The sequence below is a fragment of the Hirundo rustica genome, chromosome 2 (genome assembly GCF_015227805.2).
Source record: "Hirundo rustica isolate bHirRus1 chromosome 2, bHirRus1.pri.v3, whole genome shotgun sequence".
NCBI lineage: Eukaryota > Metazoa > Chordata > Aves > Passeriformes > Hirundinidae > Hirundo > Hirundo rustica.
Genome location: NC_053451.1, coordinates 30,580,459 through 30,608,411, shown reverse-complemented (window position 1 = coordinate 30,608,411; position 27,953 = coordinate 30,580,459). Strand labels below are relative to the sequence as shown.

The following is a 27,953-nucleotide window of genomic DNA, read 5'->3' as shown; positions in this document are numbered from 1 at the left end:
GGGAAGAGGAGAGCTGGAGCAATGAAGTTTTCCCTATGGGGGCAGAAAACTCGGGTTGCAGGGTCAGAGCATGCTAGGAGGAAACCTGCTTTGAGGCATCTGTAGAAAAAAGAGGAAAGAAAAGGCAAAGTTCCTGATGAATTTTTAGGAAGGTGTCTGCGGACTAAGAGATCTTATGGGATGAGTTGCAACATCTTTTTATCATTGACGCTGGCAATTCCAATTGTACTTAGATTTGGGATACCGTGAGGACTGTATGGAAATGAAATAAAAAGAGATCATTTTAACCTTCCATGGTATGCTCAAGCCTTAGTCTACACTGAGATTAATACCTGGGCTAGAAACTGTGCCCACTACTAGTAAGTCGATCCCAATTCAACCTGCAGTCCAAGAAGGCTCTACATCACATGACAGAATTAAATGCAGAGCAGAGACAGCTGCAAGCCTGTTAACACTAACCTGAACTGCAAGGGAAAGCATATTCTCTTGCTGTGCGGTCATCTGTAGAAACAAGAGGGAAAGGGTGGTGAGCTGCAGGACTGCATGACAGGGTAGTGCCAAACTTCTTTCCCAGTAGCACAACCATCCCACTGCCTTAATTTTTCCTCAGATTGTGAATGCAGGAACAAAGAAACGTCTGTCCTGGGTCAGGAGAGCAACCTGTCCCCACAACATATATCCCATACAGCTGTAAAAAATCACCTCGTGCACTGTGATACCTTCTAATGCAAGGACTTTTTGGTAAATAAATTTGTATTTATTTTTCAAATAAAAAACCGTTTCACAGTGTGTCCTGAGTACAGCACAGTGTTGCTGTGCTTATTTAGAGATAATTAGTATTTTCATGTACTCTTTAAGTTGTATGTACTAAGCATAAAAATTCTTGTATAGGATGAAATAGCAGAGAGAAAGCATATTAGGTAACAATATTTAGCTCTGTAATAGCTGTATTAAAAAGTGTCCTTTTCTTGCCATGATGTGGAAGGGGGAACAAGACTGGAATTAGTATATGACATGTGGTACTGCTTTCTAAACCTCCAGTGGCAGTTTTTTCCATTCTGTTCTCAAATTTTTTTAAAAAATAATTCTTAACAGTCCATCTGCTTTTTTGTCTCCTACTGAGCACAGAATAATTGGAGGGACTCAAAATATCATCAAGATCTCTCTTCTCTATGCTAATAATTCATTTAAAGCTTTAAAGGGTAACAAAGTATTTTCCTATTATCCTCTGAGACATGGCAGGACACAATGGATGGTATGATTATTACACTGTATATGAAATAAGAAATGCATACAACTAAATTCTGCCTTCTAGTGGATCAGGGTAGCACTGTGTAAGACTGATTTTTAATAAATGCTTAAGTATTCTCAAGAGAGCTAAAAGGCTGGAGAAATCATGGCAAATTGTCAGAGAAGTCTTCTAGCTTGAAGCTAGATGAGGAAAACAAACACGGTTTTGGAACACATAACACCCCACAACATAGTCATAGTGCCAGGCAGCCCTGTCTCAAGAACTTTTCTAAGCAAGTGGCTATTTTAATATTGAAGTTTTGTACAGAGGAAACAAAAGTTTGAAGTTGCAGGAGGACATGCACTGGAATAAGGGAGTTAAAGGGAATTAGGGTCACAGACATAATTATGTCTGAGTGGGGGGTACAATAGTTACTCTACTCCAATGTCAGTGAAAACTCACCTGGCTTATAGTAGTCATAGACATGCACTGTGGCAGCTTTCAGATTCTGTACTTCAATATCTTGCTCCACAGAGATGTTAAGCTTCAGAGAACTCTCACCCAGCTGGAGAGAATGGAAGTGAGCAGAAATGCACTGATCACCTCAAAATCATCTACCTACTAACTTTACTCTCTCTGCATCAGAGGGGCTTTTTTCTATCTTTCCAGGTTCTTCCACCCTCTTCCTCTTCTGTGAAAAGCTTAGCCTGCTTGACCAGCCCAGAGATTTGTATTTCTAATTTGCAAAATTCCCCATGCAAAGTACTTCAGCTGCTACTACTTGAATGGACAGTTCCCTGCAGTCTCCCTCTTACCTCCTCCAAGTAGATTGTGATTTTGTCTGGTTTTACCTCTGTCTTTTTCACAAGGGGTACCTTCTCCAGCTGTATAGGAAGGCAAGAGATGAGCTTGGTTAACATCTGCTTATGGACCTTCCCTGTTTCACAGCAGGTTTGGTATTTGACAGGGAACCACTATTGACAAGAGCACTTAGCCTAGCCTGAGGACCAGTCAGGTTTGCCTTCCTCAGCAGTGAGATTGTTGGGAGCACACCAAATCTTATAAAATATTTTTCAGTTTTGGTTACAAGTGTCCTTGGGCCGTGTTCCTATTTTTGTGAATTGTAGCAAAGGGAAAACTGGTTAGTAGGAGGCTATGTTGGATCTCCCTAGCTATTGTGTGGAGCACTGGAGCATGTCATTGAGCAACTCTATGGGATTCAACACCACTTTATGGAATATCCCTAAAAATGGCACTGGTAACTGCGAAGGGGACCAATGCACCCCCGATGATTCTAACTAGGGGCTTTTTCATCTTCTCTCTGACCTCTTCCTGTGTATGCAATCCTCACTATGAACATGAAAAACTGCACAACCACTTGTGCAAGCGAAAAGTTGCCTTGTGAAATACCCTGTTCTCTGACACTTTTTAAATGTTTGGATATTTCTGACTGCAATACATCTGGAAAATAGATTTTGATATCCTCAAGGAGAGCTGAAGGAAAATCTTACCTCTTTCACAGAGCTCTGAACAGGAATGAACCCTGACAGCATCTCCACCTCCACCAGGGCCATGTTACTCGTCCCACGGTCCCCTACATATCTGAAGGGTGTCAGGAGAGAAGCACGTTAGATGTGAAAAGCAGCACAGCATTTCTAGGAGATACTAATGGACACTTCCAAACTTTGCCCTGCCCTACAGTGATTTGAAAGCTCAGCAGTATGTCTAAGTGGTGGGACAAAAGTGGTCTCCATCTACTCACTCAATATGGACACAGATTGTGCAGCAAATGCATAAAGGTTAATGTGGAAATCATATGGCTTCGTGTTGCCCTCTCCAACAGGTGGAAATGACCTTTGCTGTTACACACTGAGAGTGAAAACATTGCTATCGTTCTGTTTCAGTAAGGACAGTAAGGCATGGAGAATATGGATCAAGACTCTCACTCTAGACAGATGAAGGCAAGAGAAATGTGGATAGGGACTAGAATTTCTACAGTCTAGTTCCAGCAGAGGTTCACACTGCAGGGGCATGCACCTCAGGGCTACTTCAGCCCAGGATGCCAAGTGTCCCCCCCCAACATGGGAGCTCAGCTACTGGTGCTCTGGGGAGCTGTTCTGTGCTGCCTGAGATGGTTGCTGTGGTTCTGCAAGACACTGCCAGTGCATTGCCATGCTTCTCCAGGCCTTAATCCTTGGTTAACTATCTCCTTGGGATGTACAGAGAAGAAGAGGGTCATCCCTGTGTCTCTGATTCTACAGACAGGGGGCTTTCATGGGGTTCTAGTCATACAACTGGGTTTGTACTTTTTTCCACTGAAGAAAGAGCCTCAAGGGATCTCATACCTGATAGACACACGGATGTCAAACTCTTTCCTGACACCGTCACATTCTCTTGGTACTGTTTCCACATCCAGGACAAAGACCTCTTCTGTTTTTGGTGGTGGGATGTTATAGTACCAAGTAGTCTGGTATGGGAGAAAACATCTCTGTGAAGTGCCCCAGAATTTCCCTGAGTAAAGCACTACCTGTGCCTCCAGCTTTAACAGATTGCTAGCCAGTGGCTAACACAGTTGGACTCGGATATTCTGTTCAGGGATGTGCTGTTTAGCACATTGCATCAGATTCACCTGTCAAATGCAACCCCAAACCTGGAGACTCAGCTATCTGTGATTCAAGGCCTCACTGAGGCTTATAAAAAATATTGTTGTTAAGGTTCAAGGCAGTACATTAGCCAAAACCCTGCCCCACAAGGAGAAAGAAGTCTAACTGTTAACTCTTGACATGTTAATAGTCAGTAATTCTAGGTCTCAAGGGGAAAATACTGGTAAGACAATTACAAATCCCTTAAGAAAGAAGAACAAGAAAGTGGAAGAAGGCAACTCAGCAGGTGGGATGAAGGCAACTCAGCAGGTGGGATGATCACACTCATCCAAAGAGCAGCATAGGCCAATATTCCTCCACCTGCCTGGTGACTGTCTGAATTCCCAGCATGTGCTCATCATTGACTGTATGCAAGTGTAGCCAAGCAGCATGGTTCTAAGTTACATCCTACATGCATTAACAATTAATAATTGTTGTGTCCCCTTGACTAGACACTGCTTGCAGATCCTCTGTGAGCATCATAAGATTCTCCGTGGGCATCATCTGAACCAAAGTGACCCAGCAAAAAAGGTTTTCACAGGGAGTGACTTGAGTCCTTTGTTGCATGAATGGCTCCCAAGTGAACAACTATCAAAACTGTCAGAAGAATAAGATGTATCCTCCCGATGGACCAGTTGTGTTAGTGTACTGGAATAAGGAGGCCGTGGTACCGCAGCACTCCTCATCTCTGCGTAAGAACCCAAAAGAATTTTGTGTCAGGAGATATACAGTGTCCTGCTCCTGAAGCAGTGACATGAGCAACACATATTCAAAATAGAAGCATGCACTCTTCCACGTCTCATTACTCCTGACTTCAGATCTACTGGTCTCTTAATATTGGCATGCTTCTGTAGGATAAGACAGCAAAGCTGAGACATTTCTGAGAAGATATCAGACGTGGTAACGTGAAAACCTGTCAACAAAGTACAACTGAGTACTCTCAAATTTGACATGATTCTGCCTAGAAGACAAAATCCTACCCAGAACTTGAGGCTATAGTACCTGCTTAAAGTCAAACCTCACTTCAGTAGTCAGATGCAAAACCTGAGAGCTCTGCTCCTTCCATGCACACACCTGGATATAAACGCAGCCACTGCCCGTCGCTTGCACTGTGTAGGTCCCTGTGTCTGCAAGGAGAGATGCCTGATGCAGGACCAACTTGTTGTTCCTGTGCACGTGGAACTCCAGTGGAGAAGCCCCCTCGCCTTTCACTGCCACCTTGACATCTCTGATCTCCTGAGGAATCAGGGCTGCGTACTGAGCGAGGGCCTGCAGGCTGACAACCGTGTCCTGGAGGGAGAGTCAGAGTCACTTTGCTGCGGGGCCGTGCAGGACAAGACCCAGAACACCAGTTCAGGGACTGCAGAGAGAACTGCAGTCCTCATGGCCCTGATTCACACTCTGACACAGGGAGGCTCTATCCCACTAAGTGCATAGGTAGGGTCTATGCCACAGGCAGCAGGATGATTTCTGTTACCTGAAACAGGCAGCTTGTGAGCTCTGGGCTTAGCAGTGCCAGAGACCCTGGGTAATCCCAATTACACTACACAGAGAAGAGTTTCCCCATTGCACTCCCTTTCCCTGAGCAAACAGGGCTCGTCTACCTTTCTCTGCAAAGGATGGGTCTAGAGTGACATGTACATGAGAGATGTGCACGTCACTCCAGGCACAACAACTCTTCCCCCATGATTTTCCCTGTTTTTTTACCTGTGTGGAAGCAAATCCTCCAAAGGCATTTCTTTGTGCACTGAGCCAGCGCACAAGCTTGCTCACCGAGGCTTCACTGAGTGACAAGTCTGGTTTGGAGACATGAGCCAGGACAATGTAGGCTACTGTCTCAATCATGGAAGAAGACTTTTCATCAGCAGATTGTGATGTCAGTAGCTGTGCTGATGGGGGAAGAAATACATGGAAGAGGAGAACTGTAGATCTCTGTATATTTGAAGTTATGTCTTCCAAGCTGCAGCACTTTTGCTGTTTCTGCATTTGCCTAGCATAGAGTAACGGGAACCCCTGTGCTGAAAAGCTCTAGGACTCATTTCCAGTCACTTGTGTCTATTGTACAGGAACTGCTCAGTCTTTGAGGCTGAATTGCTGTCAGGCTACTGGAGGAGAAAGACTTCACAACTTACTTTGCTGGCATCCTCACTGTGCAGTGCATAGTGTAGGGCAATTTAAGCAAGGGCTGGGCTCCCACTTCAGGTCCAAGCTCACAAGCATTGAATACGTCTGAGTCCAGTTGAATATTTTGCTGCAGTGGTAGTAGGGAACTAACCAAATTCAGCTAAGAATTTAGCCTAATTGTGCCAGGCTTAATTGTGTAGGAATCTTCTGCCATTGTACAAGTGTGAAAACCTGATATGCTTTTTAGTTCAAAGTCAGTTTTCAGAACAAACCTTCACTTTTGAAAGAAGAACCACCAAATCATTTGTTTGCATAACATCAACCTCAAGACTTCAGAATTTAGCTAAGGTCCTCTACCTTCATTATGTTTATCACAATGGAAGTTACTTTCCTTCTTCCGTGTGTATTATCACCTAGGCAGCTCTGAACAAGTACTGCACTGAATGTGTGCAATTCTACTCCCTTTTCCAGCTGGCAACTTGAGTGGCTATGCAGTGAGCAACACTCAGCACTGGTAGCTAGTCAGGCTGAAAAATCCTCTCTCCCTTTGTTTTTTTTACACATTACTTTACAGCCCTCAATATAGTTCATCACACTGCCAGACAAGCAAATGTGGGGAAGAACTTACTTAAACCGATTTAGATAATATTACCAACTGTTTAACCAGAGGCTTAGGTGCTTTGAACACCCACCCCAGCACCTTCACTCAGGACAGAAATCTTTTTTTTCCCCAAGCTAATGAGACAAAAGGAAGAACCAATCTCAGCAGCACAGCAGTAAAGGTCCATCCACACAAGGGCCCTCAGCTGAGTGGAGGAACAATAGGAAAGCAGTCAAAAGGTTTGAATTTTTCAAGTAAATGTCCTGACCAGCAGTGGAACAGACACCATGAGACAAGTTTGCTCTGCAAGATCTCTTGTACCATGTATGAATTGCTAAAGAATGACAGGAGCACCATGACACAAATAAGCATTTTAACTGCATGAATTTAGCATGGATCGCCTCTGCTGCTTTTGATTAGAAATAGTTTCCTGGCTCTGAGAAAACTAGAGATTCTCATAGCTTGAATAAATTATGATTTTCTGACACAGAAGTGTATTTGCAAACAGCTAAATTTCCCAGAATATTGCAATTAAATGCTACAGATATCAGACCTTGAACACAGTCATGATCTCTAGAACCCCAAAGCAACAACCTACCCGTTTCCTTCTCTGCCATATCCAGGACCTGCTTTCTCATCTCCATGTCTTTACTCAGTGTGAAGACATAAGCCATCAAAGCCTTGACATAAAGGCTTGTCTCATCAAGTGTTACCTTCTTGAGGCAATGTAAGGCATTATCCAACATGGTGTCCTGAAAAAGGAATCCAAACCAAGTGAATTTCCTCTCAACAAACAACGTGTTGTTGTGGACATCTATCCCAGACACATCCTTGATGCATTTTAGTGCTAGCATCTCTCCCAGGACTGTGAAGCTTGAGGTAGAGTGGTCAAAGCATCACTGACTGTGATGAAAGCAAAGGTGTGCTGGACTTATCATTGGGACTGGGGATTGCTAACACACTGGAGAATCCAGCTGTAGGAAGTGTCTGGTAACATGCTGGCCCAAAATTGTCATACACACATGCTGTGGGTGTCTGATCCTGAAAGGGATGATGTTTTTAGAATTGTACTGTTAAGCCTGGAATATCAGTTCTATTTTTCTAGAACAGTCTACACTTGTCTTGAAGATCACTGCTTTTATTTGGGGAGGGGGGGGACAGCGCACACCTGAAAAGTAGTCTTTTTTTTTTTTTCTCCTTTAGCTCTGTTGATCAGTTTAGTGAAAACAATTGCCTCTTCCTGCAAACCCTTTGTTATTTTCAGACACAATTGTTTCCCTTGAGATGAGCTGGGAAAAGCAAGTGCTCTGCTTTGCTGCAAATCAGGCCATTTATATTAAGAACTTCTCACCAAGGTAAAATTTTCCTGTTAACTTACTGTGTAGCAAGGTGGGAATGACAGAACCTCTCACCAGCTCAATCTGGGTACCCCCTGAAGCCCTCAGCCAGGGGAGGAATGAACGGTGGAGCATGCTCCCAAGCCCCTAAGGAGTTCAGGTGTGACTTACATTCTTCTCCAGATGGAGTTCCACCAGTGCAGCAGCAATATAGGCTGTTAATGAGATCGTATCATCCACACCGCCCTGCAGGCACACAGACAGTCATCAGAAAAGGACAAACCCAACCTCTGCTTTCCTGTCATTGTATAGCCCCAAAAACTGCATCTGAGAGAGTACAACAATGTGCTTCTAGGCATTCTTGGACAGGAAAGCCCTCCAGGCTCACTCTCTGAACATCCTGAAAGTTTGCTGTTGAGGGCAGTCTCAGCCATGCTGTTCACACAGCCTAGACATCCCTTCTCATAGAAAGGCATGAAGCAAACTGTAAACCAGTTTATCTCATTAAATATGTTACCACTGTACACTTAAATAAAGTTTTTATGATGCAGGATTTGCATACAAGAAGTTATGCAAGTTTACATATGAGTCTTCTGACTTCGATAAACCATGGGTTAATATGCGTCAAACAGGCTTTCAGGAGCTGCTTTTTGTCTCAGAGGACACTTGTTCTTGGGGAGGTTCTGCTTACATCCTCAGATATGAGACAAGAATATATCTAAAATGAGAGGGGGAAATTGGGCTAAGATGCTAAGAAGCATCATTCACTCTGACTACAAGAAATTTTGTGAGGCAGGTGGAGGTGCATAACGTATTCCAAAAAGTTCTGTTCTGATGGAAAACTCAAGGTAGGAAATTAATGACAGTCAGACAAGGATGAGCAGTCTACATGTACACTCTGCTTTGATATTTTACTGCAACCAAATTTTAGGGAAAAAATGTGTAATGCTTTACTTTAGTAACGTAGCAGCCTGTTTTCTTTCATAAATTTGCCGTGTATTTAATGTGGGCAATTTTGCAATCTGACCAGTGTGGATTATTTGTATTCTTACAAAGGCGATGAACCCAAGCACTGCCATACTGCACATGCACTGTTCAGTACCTAAGCTCTAGGGCATGTTCACCCAGAGTTTGGTGCATTTCCAGTTACACTGCAGGGATCATTTGGGGGATACCAAGCTCCAGAAGAAGTCATATTTTTAGGGCAGTGGAGGGACAGCTGTCTTCAGACAATCCTATATTAGAGCACACAGAATACTGTGCACTGTAAGATATGAGAAGAGGAAGAATCCAGCCAGGGTATTCTAGACAAGCACTAAAATATAAAAATATTTCTCATTTCCCTGTGCCTTTGTAGTGTCTTGGCACAATTAGCTGCATTGTCTTTTGGCTAGAGTGAAAATTAAGAAAGCCCAGCAGAGTCTAAAACTTCACACAGAGGAAATGACTGCTGGTTTAGACCATGTTTTTCATCCTGCCCTGGGAAGATGCCTTAGCTGTGCTAGGCCATGGGGACACTGCTTTGTGTTGCTGTTCAGAGTGAAAAGGGCTGAGGAAGCAACCCTGTGTCTCACATGGAGTTCCTCCCGCTCCCACTCCCATGTCTGGCAGCCATACCTTCAGGTCATTGTTGAAGAGCTTCCCCACGCTCTGGAAGCAGCCACTGGGCAGCTGGTGCTTCTGCAGCCAGCGCAGAGCGCTGTGCACGTGGTCCTTATCGATGTAAATGTGAGAGCTCGCCTGTCCAAAGGACCTGGCTACAAAAGCTGTCAGCCTGTGAGCAGAGCATGGGGAATCCCACGTCACAGCCAGGAGATGAACCAGCAGGGACGATAGGGTTAGGAGGACCATAGAAATTCTGGTCACTCACCACGTGTTGCCCTGCTCATCCCCTTTCCCAAAGGCGCTGTAGGAGCCGTCGTCGTGTTTGTAGAGTAGCTGACGCTGGTAACCTGTGACACCAGGACATGACTGATCATGAGCACCTCAAACTGTGTCCTGCCCATGGGAAGATGGCTTCACAGCAAGAGGCTTCACTAGGTGCTACAGTCAGAGCTGCTGAGACGAGCACACCAGCCCCAGTTCCCCAGCATCCCACAGCATCAGCATGACAAGAAGCAGTTGCACAGCACTGCTGGGGTGGCCATGCAGCTGCTCTGCATTACTGGAGCTGTTTGGAGCAACTGCTGTGGGTTCCTGCCCTGCTGCTTAGCAGAAGAGTGACATGCTCAGCCACCTCATGGCCCCCCATGTGCCAGGCAGCTGTGAATAAAGAAAGCAGCTGGAGTGAGGAGGAAGGCCTTTCCTAGAGGGGACACAAATTAAATCCTAATTGCTTTTCAGCACTTCTAGCCCTGTTGAGATTCAACAAAACACTTTTTAATGGGATGTACATGAAGCAGCAAGGCCATGCCCTTGAGCTCTGAGGGCAGAATGCTGTCTGCATCTATTTGTTCTCCCTCCACCCTCCTCATGGCCTTATTGTTTACCCTTTGTCTTTCCTCTCTGCCACCACCATTCTCTTGGGTAGGGCCCCCTCTCCCAGATACATGTACATGTTCTCAGTACATGCTTGCAGTATGTACTGAGAAAACCAGAGAAAAAGGAGGAAAGAAAAGGAGTCAAATCCTGTCCAGATAAGGAGACTTGGGCAGGCTGAAATATGAGGCCCATTACAACAAGAGACAGACACTGCTGGTGTATTGAATTCAGATTATGCTGGAGAGAACTGTCATGACCCCAAAATATGTTTTCTAAAACACAGGGAAACATTAAGCTACTGAACCCTTATTTACTCCCAAAGGCTACTCTTTATTCCAGGTAATAGCAGCTGATGCCCTCTTTTCACAAGGTGCTTACATCAGCCTTGGACTGATAAGGGAACAAAATGATGGAAATCACTAATTACGTGCACCGTTCTCAAAAAAGCAGACTTAGTACCTCAATTACCAGCAGAGACAAGCCGTGCTTTCTTCAAAAACTTTTCTTTCCATGAGATATTTCCCTTTTCTCTGTGGTATCTTCCTTTGTCACAGTTTTGGCAGTGCTCCCACTCCTGCCCTTCAGGTCCCCACCAGACCCACACTCTTGATTTATTGCAGCTTCATTTTTCAGCAGAAAGAAGGACAATGCTTACCTGTTGTCAGAAACTTCAGAGCTTTATCCTTAATTTCTGGGTTCAGTTGTTTAGTCTTGTTCAGGTACTGGAGTATGAAGATGTTTGGTGCAAACTGGACCATGTTCTGTTCACCACAGCCAAAGGGCATGCTTAGCAGATGGTCTAAATTTTGAAGTGCTGGACCCATGATGTCACCTTACATTTGAGAGGAGAGACAGGAGAAAGGAAAAGCACAGACACTGTGCAGTGTGAAACAAAAGGACTGCTGCCTCCCCTAGACCCAGCTGGGATCCTAGAAAGGAGCCCTGACTGAACAGACATGATCGAGATTTCTGGTGACCCCTCCTACATTAGGCCAGCACAGGAAGGGAAGACATCGTGGTTCTGGGAGGAGGAAGGAAAGTTTGTGGTGGTCTGAAGAAAGGTAAAGAGATCTGTCTTTCCTGAGTGGGTACCAAGGTGGGAAAGGAATTACAGAGACAAAGCTGGTGGAAATACATGGGGATGGTTTGGTTCACTTAGGCGGATGGCACTGACAGAAGTCAAAGAAGATATCCTAATTTGTGCCTTTTCCTCAAGACGCTTGGAGATCACCTAGAATCATTCCTTATGAGAGGAATAAATATTGGAGAAGATTAGTCGATCCACATTTCTGAGGCCAACATCACACCCTTTACAGATGATCTCATGAGGAGCTGGGTCAAGGTATCTTAAGTAAGGCCAAAGCTTTGTGCAAGTTTTTTTCACTACAGACCCAAGAGCAGGGAAAGCCCTTCTCACCAATCACAGAGAACGTGACTCGAGCAGATCCCTCCAGCACTTCTGCAGGCAGAGTCAGGGAGAACTCTTCAGAGATGGTGTTATCTGAGGAAGGCAGAACCCAGACATTTATCTCATGGAGAAGCCATTCATACAAGTGTAACATCCAAGGAGACCCAGGTGAAGCATAATGTGACATCGAGTCACAGGAGCCAAGACTTGCAAACAAATGCCTGCGGGAAGTTTTGCCAGGTAAAAGATTGACATGGACAAATCATAGTGGTGGTTCTCCCAGGAGGATGGTGCCACCTGTGCTTGCTTTCTGATTAATTCTCCTCCACCTCAGTGTATTTACAGTAACCCTGTCCCTTCCATCCTGGTCTCATGATCAATGGCAGTCAGGAGTTTTTGTCCCCTACCTGCAGGACAGAGAAAGGCATTTTGGGTCTTCTCTTGTAGGACACCTCCTGGCTGCAGATGGAGAAAGAGTAGTTCAGATAGGGAAGACAGGAAAGGAAGTCACCCTGCCTTAGCAGGTTTGTCTGATGTCCAAGAAGGGGTTAAACTTCTTAGCATCTTGCTGACTGCCCCAGGGGTTCTCCACCCTGAGATGTGACCAACCTTCACAAGCAGAGATTTTATCACTGCATCTCTCCCTCCTTGCAAAGGTGTCACAGCAATCCTGTTACCACACAGGCTGTGTGACTCTTCTGCCACGCTGCTCACAGTGACATTCACTCTGCCTGCGGGGAGCACAGGGACACAGACAACCGAGCATTAGGTCCAGATATGCAGAGTGGACAAATTCCACCCCTCCTCCCACCAGCTGCCACACATCCCTCTGCCCAGCCTCACCCAGCCTGGTCGCTGTCACGTTCCACACAAAGGTTTTTGCTTCGTTGGCACAGAGGCAGCTGCTGAACTGGCAGCTTGGACAGGCATCCACCTTTAGTTCTGGGGTCTCCGTGAGGGTGGTGTGGACCTGAGCGTGGTTGGATGTGCCAGCACACATTGGGTTAGTGTTAGTAACAGGCACTGCACCGAGCAGCAAATTCCCTGGGTCATAAAGTGCGAGGTTGTACTTTATGGCCAAGATACCAGCATCTAGGGCTCCTGAGGAGCCCAGAGCTTGCCTTTGGGCTCAAGGTTTTGTTCTGATAGAGGCCATGTAACTGGGGAAACCCGCTTAGAGGAACTCACCTGGATACAGTCCGTGAGGTAGTTGAAGACAGTGGCTTTTAGCCTGAAAGTCTCTCCTTGGATCACAGAGTATGGCAATGATACGTCCACAAAGAATGGCTGGAAGACCCTAAGAGAGGTCAGAGGCGAGAAACCAAAGCCAGTATCGGCAACACAGAAGGTGTTGGCATTCCATTCTGTGATGGTGTCAGGTACAGCAGCTTGGAGAGACGCTTGTCCATCGCCCCTACAGCAGGAAGCAGAAGAGGAAGACTTGCTTAGAAGCAGTCAGAATACTCCAGGAATGTCCCTGGGGAAGGAAGGCAGAGGCTGTTACCAACCCAATGGAGACCAAATCCCAAATCCAGGTCTCTGGGAAAAGCGTCCGTGGTTTTGGCTTCTCCTTTTCTTCAGAGTGAGGTTTAGAATCAACAAGAGTAGGTTGGCTGCCTGGTAGAAAGCAAGTGATAAAACAAAAAACAGCATATATAGCTACAGGTGAAACTAGCTCTTCATTCGCGGGCAGTCTAACACAAACCACAAGTGTTCCGTGACACAGAACGAGAGTGGACAGGGCTGGTGTTTCAATGAGAATCTGACACAGTGTGGGTATCTTTGGGGAACAGAGCTTTAGGGAGACAGAGTTGGACAGAGTTCAGCCCAAGGCTCAGTCTGACGGATCCAAATTTTGTCTGGATCCAGAGGGAGACAGCACACTAAAACAGAGCCTCACTCCTTTAAATAATCTGTGAAAGTGCTGGCAGAAAGCACACTACATTTTATATGAAATACACCAAACACAGGGACACCAAGAAAGCATGGAGACTTGAGCTTCTACCTGTGATTTGTAAATCAGGTCCATTGAAGTGGACAAAAGCTTTGTGACTCTCATACAAAAACAAGAAACCCAGTAAGATGGGGTCAGTTGTCTCAGCTGCAGGCTGGTCAGAACTGGGAGAGGAAAGACCCTGCACTCAAGAAGCTGGACATGTGTGTTCCTTACCAACAATAGTCTTAGATAGTTTTCTTAGATATATCTTTTTTTCAAAGTCTGGAAGCACACAGGAAACAGGTTTCTTGATTCTAGTGTTGGTAAATATTTTCATGCGCAGTTTCTGGGAAAATAATACAGACAGGAAATACTTTGTAAATAAAAGGGAACAAGGAATCTTTAAACTACCTCGTGATCGTGGGTATCAAATGGGAGCTGGTGGCCAGAGGCGAAACACTTTTAAATGCTTCTTATTTATAACAATATGCATAACCTTACAGGCTCAGACTCTGACCAGTGCATGGAGAATGGGAACCAGTTTCTGAGGAATGCTGGGACCAACTACTACTTCTCATACAAGTAGATTTCAATTAGATGTGCACTTTGTATGCCCAGCCCTAGCAATGACACACGGTCTAAGGAATAAGCATCTAGGAGACAGCACAGTAACACGCCTTTTGAAGGGAGTCAAGGTTTGTATTTTTATGGTAGAGTTCTGTCAAGAAACCCATGCTATTCAGACTACATTTTGAGTTGTTTTCAGTGTGTTGTTACTCTCTTCTCCTATTTTGAGGTGCTTGCATATATTTTATTAAAGAGCATTCTGCCAGAAACAGCACTTCTTGCATTTCAGTTAGCAGACATGTTAACACTTTTCTGACTATCATGCTTGTTAGCACACTAGTTTATGTCGTTGTTTGTCTTGACAGTTAGCTGTAAAGCCAAACTGTGAAAGACTTCCTTTTATTAAAACTGCTTTGAGGATAAGTAAGGAGACACTCAATGAAACACAGAGCAAAGTAGTTTGTAAATAAAATAATAGCCAGGGGGTGATTGGTCAGGATATGGTGAGGTACTCAGGTATTACTGTTGTATTCTCACCACTCCCCCTTTGTAGTTAAGGGAGCCTGAAGGAAATTTGTTCATTTTTACACTATCTTTCTCTTATCTGTTGGTTTGTCCTATGCTTAGCCAGCTTTCCCCATAGTCCCCAAATGAGTGTGGCTATGCTGACCAACAAGGAACAGATGACTTCTTGTAGTCATTCAGGACAACATACTGGAGCTCACTAGCTCAGGAAAAGTTTAGAGGAGGTGTAGGCACTCACCTTAAGCAGGTTATAGACATCAGCCTCACTTTGGTACCATGGTGCACCCATCCGAGCCTTTTTGTGGGCGCTGGGCTGCTGGGGCAGGCAAGGGTATGCCTCAAAGTCCTCCAAGCGGTAAGGCAAGCCCCGTCCCCCAACTGTGAAGCTGTCCTCGAACATTGCCTCATACAACTGCAGTGGAAAAACACAGGCCTTCAAACTGAGCTGGCCAACAAGCACGTGTAGGGGTCAAACTTTTGGGTTGTAGCCCCCTATCACATACTGAAGAGCTTTGCAGATGAGAAAGTTGGCACCGACCCAGCTTATCCTAAAGGACATAATATAAAGGACATATATAGGATAATGTATACCAAAGGACATAAAAGCAGTGGATGTAGCAGCTTTTAGGCTGCAAGACAGTTCAAGCCTTTCAACACTAGGGTGCAAAATCAGGATAAAAATGCTTCAGTTTAAACACAAGGCATTGGCACATCTGACCTACATTTTTAAAGATTATTACTTTAAATACCTGTTAGCAGATGATGCAAGTGCTCTGCACTAGGACAGCATCCTTATGAAATGGGCCACCAGATCACGCTGTGGGCCCTTATCAACAGGTGTAGTGAGTCTCCCTGGATTCAGTGAGGCTTCTTTGTAACACACTGCTATAATTTAACTTACAGATTTGTTTGAGGAATATACCTGCTTTATCTCTTGTACACGTTGTCGATTTATGTTAGGATTTTCAAATTTTGCAGTATTTTTTGCTCCAAGTTTTAAATTCATTCCTCTGAAACACACGGCTGCTTTAAGGTTGGTGCCTCCAACCCTTCTGATTCTCAGAATCCACCTGGGTGCTGACAAAATACTGACGGCTTTTCACTAGCCACTGGGTGCTCTGGGTGCTCTGGTCTAGCTACTCTTTTCTACAGAACTGCTCTGAACCACTGATCTGTCACATGGCTGTAACTCAGCAGTGGTCGGGGCAGAGGGATAGGAGGACCCTGCCAGGGCAAAATTCGGTTTTGAAGGCTTAACCTCACTGGTTGGTGGAAGATGGTAGAGCAGAGATGTGGATGCGAGGGATTCTGCTAAGTACCCTTCCTCTAAGCAGCAAGCACCAGCATCTCCTCGAAGCAGCTCTCCCTGCAGTGTCCTTGTAGCATCCACCACCCTTCAGGCAGAGGCTGACAGCACAGAGCTGAGGATGAGGAACACAACCACCCCATAACTGCTCAGAAGAGGCCGAGGAAGGGGAATGGCAGGGCAGCCACCTAACCCTGCGCTGTCCTGGGATGTACTCTGGGCTCCCTGCCACCCATGCATGGAGGAAGAAGGCAGGCAGACATTAGGGGGCTGGACATGGCAGGCTGCACTCACCTTGTCTGCTGTTAGGGTTTGGTTCGTCTTCAGGAGGACACTCTTGTCAACAGCTCGCACAGAGCACAAAGACCCTGGAGCAGCCTTGAGGTTCAGTCTGACTTTTGATCCTGGGACCTCCTCCTTGTGTGAGAATTCCAGTGCAACCTGCAAAAGAAGTCAGGGTCTGAGGGTTTAGCCTTAGAGAGTGGGACTCTGTGACTCTCATATGTCTGGGTAGCAGAGTGAAAGCCTTTGAATAAGGTGGGGAAGGGGGATGAAGTGCTCAATCAGGACATCCTGGAAATCCTTTGGGAAGGCTGAAGAGGCTGCAGTGTACACAGCCTTAGCCAGAATTCCTCTACCACCACATATCCACAACCCTCTGGTCCAGAACTACCACAGGGAGCTAAGCAGACAGCTTTCTCCTCTGCATTAGGGGTACATGAGGGAGAGTGTGTTCCCAAGTCAATAAAGGGGAACAGGGGGAGAAACCAGAGTTTGAGGGGACCTGGTTCACTCTTTGAGAAAAGCTTGCCAGTTGGTGTTGTGGAGAGCAGGACTAGGAATTCAGGGAGAAGGAGGTTACCTATCTTGTTTCCCAGCTGAAAATACTGGGCATCTGGTTTTGCGTACATCCAGCTTACACCATTCAGATGAGGATAATACAGGACCAGGAACCACAGGAGACTAGAGAACATCAGCAATGCTGTCACACTCCTTGTGTGCTTTCTGCTCACCTTATGTCTAAAGCACTTTTCTACTTCAAACTGCTCCACATCAGCCACCACCTCTCCATCCGAGAAGACCGCATACACCAGAAGCTTGATGTCAGGCAGGAAGTCATTGCCAACAGGCAGAGTCAATGAGAAGGAGCCCTGCAGATCTGCACAAGACAACAGCGAGGAAGAGAGGGACAACATCCAAATGAATCAACTCACCGGAGTGGGACACACATTAAGAATCAAAAGAGGGATTAATACTTTCTGCCTTACAGATAAGAACAACCCACAGAGACAATGTCACAAATTAACAATAAACCAATCCTACCAGCTATTTCTTGTACTCACGTCTTCTCCAAAGGTACGAGTTAGCAGCAAAGTCATAAGATTGGACATTAGATCAATTAGACAAGAGAGAGGGAGGACAGTTGCCTAGAAAGACACTGAATTGAGAGAAGATTGTGTTGACCTTTGGAGGAGGATCACCACCAAGAACTCAGTTCAATATTTCCCACCTGCAGATAAGAATAACACCTGCAGACAAAGTCACCGGAGAGCTGTCAGTTTTCTGGGGTGTGTTATGAGACACTTAACTTCTCATGTTTTTACTCACTCTCGAGCTGGGTAATTGGCACCTTCTTCTCTCTGCTGAAAAGGATCTTGCCTTTTGCTATCACCTGAAGAACAAAGAGAAGCGCCACTCAGAGGTCTGAATTCCAAGAGCATGAGGAGTGTATGAAAAGAACACAAGAAGAGAGAAGGATGTCTGACAAATGCTGCCCCGGAAGTTCCTCTTCTGGGAAGGACATGATTTCCAGAGTTCTGCAGCAGACATGCTGATGGTATAGCTGGGTAGGACTTGAGATGTGTTGGTTAGGCCATGAGAAGGTGGGGCTGCTTGCACAGGCAGAGGTACCTCTGAAGCTATGGGCTGCTGCTCTCAAGACCCAGTGAACCCTGATCTTTGCATTACAAGGATACAGTACTTCTTGATTGTACAACTGAGTCCAGTTCAGTAACCAAGACAGTCATAACCTCTCAGTTAGGTTTTAGTGACACCCTTGCTTTGACTCACTTCCTTGAAAGTGGACTTCATCAAAACACTATTACATATCTCTGATGTGCATCAAGGCCCTGTGCAAGGGCCTTTCAAGCTTTTCCCTGCAAAGATACAGGTGAGGGAATGTCAGCTGCCACAGAGATGGCCTCTTAGTTCTCAGACAGATTGCCCCAGACACAGATAGACATCTGGGGCACGTCTTCTGGGCAGAGTTCGGGCTAGCCCTCCACTGCCATCCATGCGGACATAAGACAGAGTAGGGCAAATGGCAGGCGTCTATCACCCAAGCTTAGGTCAAGAAAAGGATAACAAAGCAATGCAGCTGGGGGCTAGGAGCAGGTCCAGGAACTGGAAAGCAGGCACAGGTCTGGGCAGAACAGAAGTTCTGACTGTCTAGGAGTAGCTTTATCTTTCCTTTGAGCATCTTTGTGCTGTGAGAAAAGGGTAAAATGCCAGTAAGCATAACCTTGCCCAGAAAATCAGCTGTCTTCTGCTCACCAAGTAGTAGAAATTAATGTGGTCTTCTTCAGAGCTGAGCTTATTCTGGGAAAGGATATAATCCACCTGCACTTCCTGCTCTTGATCACAGGACATCACATCATTCTTGGCCTTGATCTCAATGAAGCTGTCACTCTCAGAGTAGAAAGGTTTCAGCCAGTGGAAGCTGTCCTCTCCTTCACTTTCACCAGGAAATGGACTGTCATCACTTGGAGGGTTGTAGGTACCCTTCCGAGCACATAAACACAAGGTGGCAATACAGTTAGTATCAAGTGATGCAAGAGAACTTGTACACCTGCTGAAACTCTGTTATCACCTGACCTGATGGCAGACTGCACATCTGTATGCTTAAAAAATGTGTTGAAATGTCATTTTAAAGTCTCTAGCAAGATTTCCTCTTACAAAGCTTTAGCGAAAATCTAAGCCTAGTAGATTTCACCACAATCTTATTTTTCCTTTTATCTTTTCATGGGACACACCCCAAACCAGACAAAAGATTTTCAGTGGCTGATACTCACCCTCAGAGAAACCATCGTGCTGTTCCAACTGGTGGTATCCAGTGTGAAGTGAGCTTCCCCCTTCTCATCTGTGAGGAACGACAGCTGTGTCTTCTCATCATTGACGTCAACTATTAGATGGACTGTTTCATTTCTGAGGGGAGACTCTACACTGTGGCAGGATATCTGTAGGGAAGGGGAGGAAGTCAATAATACCCTGTTGTGCCCAACTCTGAGGCACTGCCAGTGCTTAATATTAATTGCTTCTATCACTTCCCTTAGCCCTTCTAGCTTTCAGACTGGTTGGAAGGATCCAAATAAAAGTCCAATAAATACACAAAACCAACAATTTGAAGCTGTTCGGGACTGGAACAAAATGGTAATGCAGGCAAATGAGACACCTCTATTGGGGGAAAAGGTGAATTTCTCAGATCCTGAGATCTTTCTTGGACAATTCTGCAGGATCTTTGATGATCAGAAAGAGATTTTCCCCCAACAACTTAACTCTTGCTGTTCCTTGCTCTCCATGCTGGGGTCAGTACTGGCCCAGGTAAAAGTGTTTTTAACCCCAGGACAGCATCACCCAGGGGACCTGTGTCAGAAATGACTGCCAGTGAACTGATATGCAAGGCTTTAGAGATTTCTGCCAAGTCACCATCAGCTTTCATCCAAAGGGAACTTTGTGTGCCTGCTGATGCCACCCCCATCCCATATGCACAGAATAGTTTCAGGAGATGCCCCCGGGGAAGCCTCCAGAAACTGCAGCTGGCCCCAGAATTCCAGTCCAGGAAATATACTGTGTTAGGATGGGGAGAAAAAAAAAAATTCTACAGGAGGCTTCACTCCTAGTTTCTGGGTGCCAGAGCAAAGCAGCATTTACTTTCCTGAAGACTCTTCTTCCTGCAAAAGGTTATATCTGTGATGCATTCTCAGCAGAGAAGAGATCCATGAATTTTACCTTCCCTGTGTACGGTATCCCACGTTTGTAGAATGGATTAAGGTTGATAAACTCTACAAATTTCATTATCGTTGCAACAGGAATTAAAGCTGTTTCCACAGAATGGGCTCCTGGATGGGGAGATGAAAAATCTGTTGAATCCGAAGCAGTGCTCTTAGGAAAGCAGAAGAAAAAAAGGCACTTCAACACTACCTACAACATCTACAAGCTTTAAACTTAGGAGAGAAAATACATTCTTCTAGGATATGATTCCCTCGAGCTTTCTGGTCTTCCTGCTTCATGACATGATGCATCACAGCTGATAAGTATTTGTTTATATGTTTGTTTATGTTTTTTGAAGATAAAGGGAACCTAGATGACTGTTTAGTTATAAGCAATCCAGCACTTTGCAACTGGCGGAGGAACATCCTGGTTTCCAGGCAATAACTAAAAAGTTATACACACGCAAAGGGAGGTGAACGGTGGAGAGGATTAGGAAATCTGGTGAAAACAGATGGAAGAGGTACTAGAATAGAGACTATTACCATGACAGAAGATTTGGGAACCTTCAAGTTACTTTTTCAAAAGAAATTCCACTGCCACAGAAAGACCAAAATCAAAAATGCTGCCTGTGAAGAAGAGAATTCGCCACATATTTTCCAGTACCTGTTCCATTTTCCACCATTTTTCCTGCTGCAATTACGTGGTGGTCAGCTTCATTTATTTCCAGAGCTTCTGTCTTGATTGTGAAGGTAGCGCAGCCATCCTTATTTGTCTGCAGAGAGAGGAGAGGAGAACAGGAAGACAGAGAGTGGTGTGGAGGAAGACAAACTGTTTCACACAAGTATTTCCAGATATTTTTGGAACAGAAGAAAGCTCCCAAATCCTAAATGCAGAAACCCATCATGGATACCTTAGGCAGAAAAGAAAATCAATATGCTTGGATTAAACAGTCACAAAAAAGTGGGAAAAAAAAAAAAAAAAAAGGTACTAAAATCAAACCACATTAAGAGTTAATTATGTCACAGAGAAACTCAGGAGACTGGATTCAGCCCAAATCCTGTAGCTGAGATAGCATGAATTTCATTATGTGAGCTAAAGGTCTCCCTGAAATGCTATGGCCCTGATGAATACAGCCTGACAGTGGGGCTTTCCAGACATGACCATTCCTGTGACATGGCCATATTAAACACAGGCACCCTGCCAGGTACAGCTGGCAAGAGCTTTGCCAGTCATTGAGGCAGAGCCTGGGTATAGCCAGTGTTTCCAGCCAAGCCTGTGAAGCGCTCCTCAGAACCTTTCAGGGCCTCTTACATGCCATGTGGAGCTGGCATTCAGTTGATGTTTTGCACAGCTAAGACTGCACAGCATTCCAGCTGGACTGCATTTTAAAAGATGCAGAGATCCAGCTAGATTTTTATATTCTGGCTCATTTTGCTGGCTGGTCTGACATTTAGAAATATTTTCCTGTGGCTCTCAGGCCAAAAGAGTTGCATCTGAAACCCGTGGGAAAAAAAGAAATGTGAAGCATAACCACAAAAAATAATGGACACAGATGAGAAGAAAATGTAACCAGCAATGGACATAATTTCAGACCAAAGCTTAAGATGGCCCCTTGTGCAGGGATAGAGCAAGAAACAGGGCATGAATCCACAGTCCATGTGGCGCTGTGATAGCCTGTGCATTGGTGGGAGTGGTCACAGGTCTGAATAAGCCAGAGATCTGAATAGCCCCACCTGATGGGGTGATCTGATTGCATGCAATATGAGATAGACCCTTTGTTTCAGGCACCATTGTTTCCCATAACTTTCACCTTCTCCCAAAGCACGGAGTCAGGTGTGTGCAGCTAGAGCAGTAATTCAAGCCACAGGGTTTATGGGAAGAGGAATCAATGGTCTGATCATGTCCAGCAACTGGGAAGACATCAGACTGAGCTGGTTGGTGCCCATCTGAGGTGCATTGAGGCAGGTCAAGGGGGCAGAAACACATTTCCAGCACATGATACTTTCTGGTCTTCTATTTGTTCACCTACCCAGCTGCTTTGATTCTGAATCGCTTGACTTGTAAAATTGTCTTCCATGGCCTGGGAGAATGTCATAACAGTAATTTCTACTTTCCCTTGGACAGGCTTGCCATAAGTATACCTATGTCAAAAAGAGAGAAACATTCACCAAGAGACAGTCTGCTCTCTGATGCAGGACACCACCCAGCCTCATCAGGGGAAGTGAAGCCTGGGAAGCTCTGCTTTGTACCTCATTAGCACACCCTTTAAAATCATTTTGCATCCCTCTCCACCCACTAAACCCAGCATCTTCAGTGTCCTTCAGCCTCACAGTAAGTGACCAGGCATGAGAAGGAGCCCATTCCAGAGAGTGATCTGTCTCCCCAAGACACAGGGTAATGCAAAACGATTATACTGACAAGTGGAAGACCTCTTCCTTTTTATGAGCAATATGGAGGTGACAGTGGAGTCAAAGGACAGAGATCACAATGGTATCATGTACTCACTTGCCACAGACATCCAGCTGAAATTCCTCGTCTGCTGTAGTGATGTGTGGAGGGTGCTCAATTTTCACCTCAAACTTTTTCAGTACTGTATGGAAGAGAGTAAGATAAGGATAGAGGAAAAAAAAGCAATGGATGGTATGGATGACTACAGACATTGACACAAGTTGTGATCTGACAATGATGTCCCCAGTTCTTCATCACCATGCTGCAGTAGAGTTTCTTCCTCCAACCACACCACCCTGTATTTGCTGCTGCAACTGCATATGGGACTGCTTTCTACTCCAGCTCAGTCAAGCTTAAACACTTAAATGGCACAGGGTTTTGTCTTTACCAATGTCAATTAATGGGACCAAGACATGATTCCACTTCCCATTATAGCAGCTGACAGGATCAGATGACAAACCTAGCCCAGAAAAGGGTGACAATGAGCAGCAAAACATGCTCATTACAGGGCCCAGATGCAGTAGAGTAAGATGTCAGCCCACAGCCTCTCCTTTGTACCCTACGAAGCTGCAGAACCTGCAGCCCCATGTGATGTGTGCACACAGACCCATCCATCCTTGTCCCCATTCTGCTGTTCTCCCAAGGCAAAAGGTGGGATGAACACAGCTGCATCACCCTGCTCTCTCCTCCAGCTACCCACACTGCTTTTCCCTTCCCTCTGATGTTGGAGTCTCACCATATTCCTCAACACTGAAGGTTTTTTGAGCCATGTCCTTTTGCACTGAGATGGTGTACTTCCCAAGGGATGCTTCAGATGCCAGGGGGAAGGATAGATCCACAATGCCATGATTTGACTTTACATCCAGCCACTCAGCAATACGGTTGTATTCAGGATCCTGTTTGGGAAAGGACATGCAGAGCCACAAGCCAGGTTGGGAGCACATGTACCAGGCAGGTCCAGCCATATTGGGGCACAAGGAGGCACTGCAAGGCTTAAACTTGACCCAACAGGGAGGGCTCCAGATTGCCAGGAGAGATACCCTCACTTCCCTCCGGTATTATTTTAGTAAACTTTGGAATTACAGAGGCTGCCAAGAACAGTAAAGCTACTGGGAAGTGGCAACATCATAACACCATGGGATGGAGAAGCAGTTGTGGTGCATCTGTTGAACACCTGTCTCTGTGCTCTGTGCAGCCGGAGTGTTGAGCAGAGGTTTGGTACTGCCCTGTCTTTTGCTGAGCTGTGTGCAGCACAGAGGTTCTGGGCTGACAAGAACCCAGGCTGACCCCATAGACAAACCTTCAGCTGAACCTAAACTATAACCATAACTTCACGAAGTTATATTCGTGGCACAAATCTGGGAGTGAAAGATCACGGTAGAAGAGACAGACATATCCCTTTGGTCACTTCTTTGTCACTTACCTGCAGCCATATCTGGGAATACTGTAAAAAACAAGAGAAACACAATCTCAGTTTTGTAAAACAGCATCAATGTGAACCAGTATAAAGGACTCTGCCTGACATGGGTCCTTGATCAGAAATTTCTGCCCCATCCAGACCCCACAGTACATCTCTTCCTCCTTCTGTGCCAGCTTACCCTGGTCTTTCTCCAAGGGACCAGTAGATGACTGGTTTCCTCCTAAGATTATTTATTCCCATGGTTTAACAGACATGAAGGGAGATATCCTTCATGAGCCACCCAATGTGTCCCATGCTGCAGCTCCTACTTCTAGAAAGGTGATACTCACCTCATTTTTAATGACCTTAAGGTTCTCATCAAGGTTCACAATTCGAAATTTCACTGTAGATGTAAAGACAAACACAGTAAAGCATTCTGGATGCAACACGTCCTTGCACAAACCTGCTTCCTCTTTTCTGTGCTCCAGTATTCATGACTCTCTGTTTACCTCAGAGGTACTCAGGTCTTTTCCCAAACAGCCCTCCCCAGCATCTCCCACCACAGAGAGCTTTGTATACACAGCTGTGTGCTTCAGAAACCTACTGCCTTTACCTAGAAAGATTACAAAGTTGGGGTAAACGGTGGGGTTGTCTATAGTGGGATCTGTCTGCAGTCCATTCATATTGTGAAGATTGTGGGGACTCTGTAATTCTACAGCATGGAACTGACACTCTAGGTTTTACTCAAATATCAACAACAGTCTTCAAGGCTATCCAGTGTCCTGGAGAATCCTGGCTTTCCCTGCAGATCTCACTAGAGATACGGCACCAAAACAACACCCAGGTGCAGCAGGCTGGGAATTTGGTGTAGCACAACTTGGAGGGGAACATCCTGACTCAGACTGTCCCAAGAAACACTAGATAATAGAGATCTACTTCCTTCCATCTCCAACAGCCTTAGGTTGCTGCACTTGGTGAAATCTTCCCTCCAGGTGTGGCTGCTGTCTTGCTCCTTCCCTCCCCATTTCCATATGCTGCTTTCTTGCCTTACCTGTTTCTCCAGGTTTGTATAAGCCCTTGTCTGTCTCTATCAGAATTATATTCTTCTGGGGCTTGACCAGAATTTTCTTGTGGCCCTCCAGGAGCACACTGTCTCTACTGCGGATCAGGACATGCAGAAAAGCCACTTCCTCTGACTGACAGGTTTAAAAAAAAACAAAACAAAAAACACCACAACAACAACAAAACACACCTCAGACTACAAAGACCTTGAAAGAGAACCAGAGGCACTTGTCTTTCCCAAATTTCCAATGCCCCCCTTATCCTTTCATGTCCTGTGATTTAAGTAAGTTTCTCCTTTCACTAGTCATAGTCTTCTTTTTGTTGTCCAGCTTCTTCATTCTCTTTTCTTTGCCTTTCTGCTTGTCATGTTTGCCTCTTTGCACATTTATTGTTCCTCTTTACTATCTTACCCACCCTGCATCTCCAGCATTAATATGGCTCAGGCACAGGAGTGGATGAAGCCCTCTCATTTGTAAGAGGAGAGGCAGATGAGACATATCCTACCTGTGTCTCGGAATCATCTGTTTTCTTGGGAGTTAACATGAGGTCTGGCACCTAGGTTCATTGACACAAGGAAATAAAAAAAAAAAATCATCAGAAACTCTGCATCTTATCACAGATATAAGACGTCATCTCACTGTTAAAAAATCCCTGAACTTGAGAGTCCAAATTCTTCTGTATGACTCTGTAACCCGCTTGTGCTTCTAGGGACAAGTAGTCACTGCCTTGTTCATGGACTTAATAGTGAATTGACCAACGTGTCATTCTCCCACTTAAAAAAATGTGAGAGTTTTATGGAACTAAGTAAAATGATAGGAAAGTCAGATCCGGAGTAATGGGAGATGGGATGCTGATGAGGCAAACACAGGACATTTCAGCATCAGAAAGACTGAGCTCAGGAGAAAGATTTTTTTGTTGTTGTTGTTTCGGTTTTTTGGTTTTTGATTTTTTCTATGTTATCTGCTAACAGCAGACTTCTTTGGCTTTCCAGAACCAGGACTTGCTCTCTCCTAAGGGCTGGCACCAAATTCCTAGTTAATCATTGTCGTGTTGATGTAAAAACCAAAAGTGACTACAGCCCCTCTTGAATTCTGCTGAGTCTGCAGGGCAATCAGGGCATAGGCACAGTGACTTTGTGCAGTGCTGAGGAAGACGGGCAGCTGGTAGAGCCTCAGCACCACACATATCTACATGGCTCTCCAGAAACCCAGCTGAAGGTTCTGTAGTCAGTGTGTCTAGATAAGCTAACTACAACAGTGAGCAATGACAGGAACTCAAGCCACTCCAGAAATAGCCGTACTGACAAGAGGAATGGTTCTCTTGGAGCTGAAGGGGCAGACTCCTGAGGAAACAAGGATGAAAAGAATGTATTCCCAAAGCATTGACCCTTGCTGTGATATACAAGCACTTTTAGGGACAAAACACTGAGTAAACCGAAAATAAATGTTTAGCACCGCTCTTTAAGTAGGATGAAACATGCTGATACAGATCAAAAGAACAGATTTTTTTCTACACAGGAAAGATTCTCTACTTAGACTTCAGGACACTGTTGTATTTTGCCTAGCATTGGTAGGGAAATATACTTAGCCTGCTTGGAACCTATGGCAAGGAAAAGGACAGTGCGCCCAGAGAAGTGCTCTTGTGTGAACGTGAAAGCATCCACTGTCAAATCAGCAGCCACATCTACACTCACCTGGAAGCTGATGCTCTGAAAAGTGCCAGGCTTCTCCACATCCTGCTCCACCAGAGTGTGATTCTGGGCTTTTGTCTGCAAGGTGACAGCCAGGTGAACAGTCTCAGTTAGGGAGCTGAAGTGAATGTAGAGCTTCTCCTCCTGGGACTGCTGAATGACAGCAGGAAACACCACCATATAGTGACTAGAAGAGAGCAGTACATGTTCAAAAACAAGTCAGAGGCTGGGGTGGACAGGCCAGAATCCATCTCTGCTGCTTTCGCAAAGAGGTAGACCAAGGGTGAGAAATGTCTGGAGGATAGCACTGAAGGAAGTTTAGCACTTTTAACCTCCTTTCCAAATGAGAAAGGAGGAATATGCCCAGTATAGAGAAGTCCCAATTTCTCTGTGTCACCACCCTGCCACCAGCCAGGATACAGCTGCCCAGTCCACAATGCTCCAGTTGTGAGTGCACAGAGCAAGGAAGCCAAAGAAGCCAAACTTTGAGTGGCTGAGGCAAAAGGCTTCCAACCTCACACCAGACTTCAACCCCAACAGCTCAGCATGAACAGAGAAAAAGCTCCTGTGGCCTCTGTATCTTAGTGGTGCGTGCAGCGTAGCTCCTGCACATGCCAGCATTTGGGGCTGCCCCTGCAGCAGTGCTCAGTGCCCGGGATTCCACAGGAGCTGCTTCTGCTCAGCCTCCCTGGGAGCCAGGCCACCACCATCCAGCTCTGTGATGCCAAAGAGTGCAGCCCCTCAGCACCACCCTTCAATGACAGGCCCTTCCACCAAGCCCCCCAAAATTAAAAGGAGAGAGTCTCACGGTTCCAGGCTTGCTGCAGCTGCAACTGGGAATAGGGTCAGGGCTAAGAGGAGCAGTGGTGCTCCCATTGCTTGGGCTGGGACAGACAGCTGACAAGCTCCACACTGGAGGAGAGAACTGCATGTGCTGCAGGGTTGGAGCAATCCTAAATACCCCCTCAGATACTCCTAGGTTCAAAGAGTAGGGAAGTTAATATATGGAGATAATATCTTTCCTAGGCTAATGACACTAGCTAATATTTACTTGTTCCCACCAACAGCAGAGTGAAGGTCACACAGCACAGCTCTCCATCCACATTTACATTCAGGTGGTATTCCGGGCTGTGGGTGCCAGGACTCTGAGAAGGGATATGTGGAAATACATATCTCTGACTCAGGCTGAAGTGGTCTTGGGAGATT

General features: G+C 45.4%; 1 protein-coding gene across 1 annotated transcript; it reads right to left on the bottom strand.

The window, feature by feature from the left end:
- On the bottom strand, positions 1 to 27,623 carry LOC120748628 (alpha-2-macroglobulin-like protein 1). The gene is made up of 37 exons (XM_040055242.2): positions 27,556 to 27,623; positions 26,751 to 26,934; positions 25,562 to 25,612; positions 25,047 to 25,191; positions 24,346 to 24,398; positions 24,020 to 24,040; positions 23,333 to 23,492; positions 22,654 to 22,738; positions 22,178 to 22,289; positions 20,812 to 20,920; positions 20,167 to 20,276; positions 19,230 to 19,394; positions 18,712 to 18,939; positions 17,767 to 17,830; positions 17,172 to 17,317; positions 16,453 to 16,599; positions 15,091 to 15,264; positions 13,995 to 14,106; positions 13,333 to 13,441; positions 13,013 to 13,238; positions 12,668 to 12,794; positions 12,434 to 12,555; positions 12,232 to 12,283; positions 11,834 to 11,917; positions 11,072 to 11,248; positions 9,806 to 9,887; positions 9,553 to 9,709; positions 8,107 to 8,181; positions 7,197 to 7,350; positions 5,581 to 5,762; positions 4,948 to 5,163; positions 3,577 to 3,698; positions 2,743 to 2,833; positions 2,047 to 2,115; positions 1,694 to 1,796; positions 460 to 501; positions 1 to 99 (listed from the first exon to the last, which is right to left on the bottom strand). Exons 1-37 carry the CDS (start codon positions 27,621 to 27,623, stop codon positions 74 to 76), a joined length of 4,350 nt encoding a protein of 1,449 aa, XP_039911176.1. The 3' UTR covers positions 1 to 73.
- Between the last annotated feature and the right edge of the window lie 330 nt (positions 27,624 to 27,953).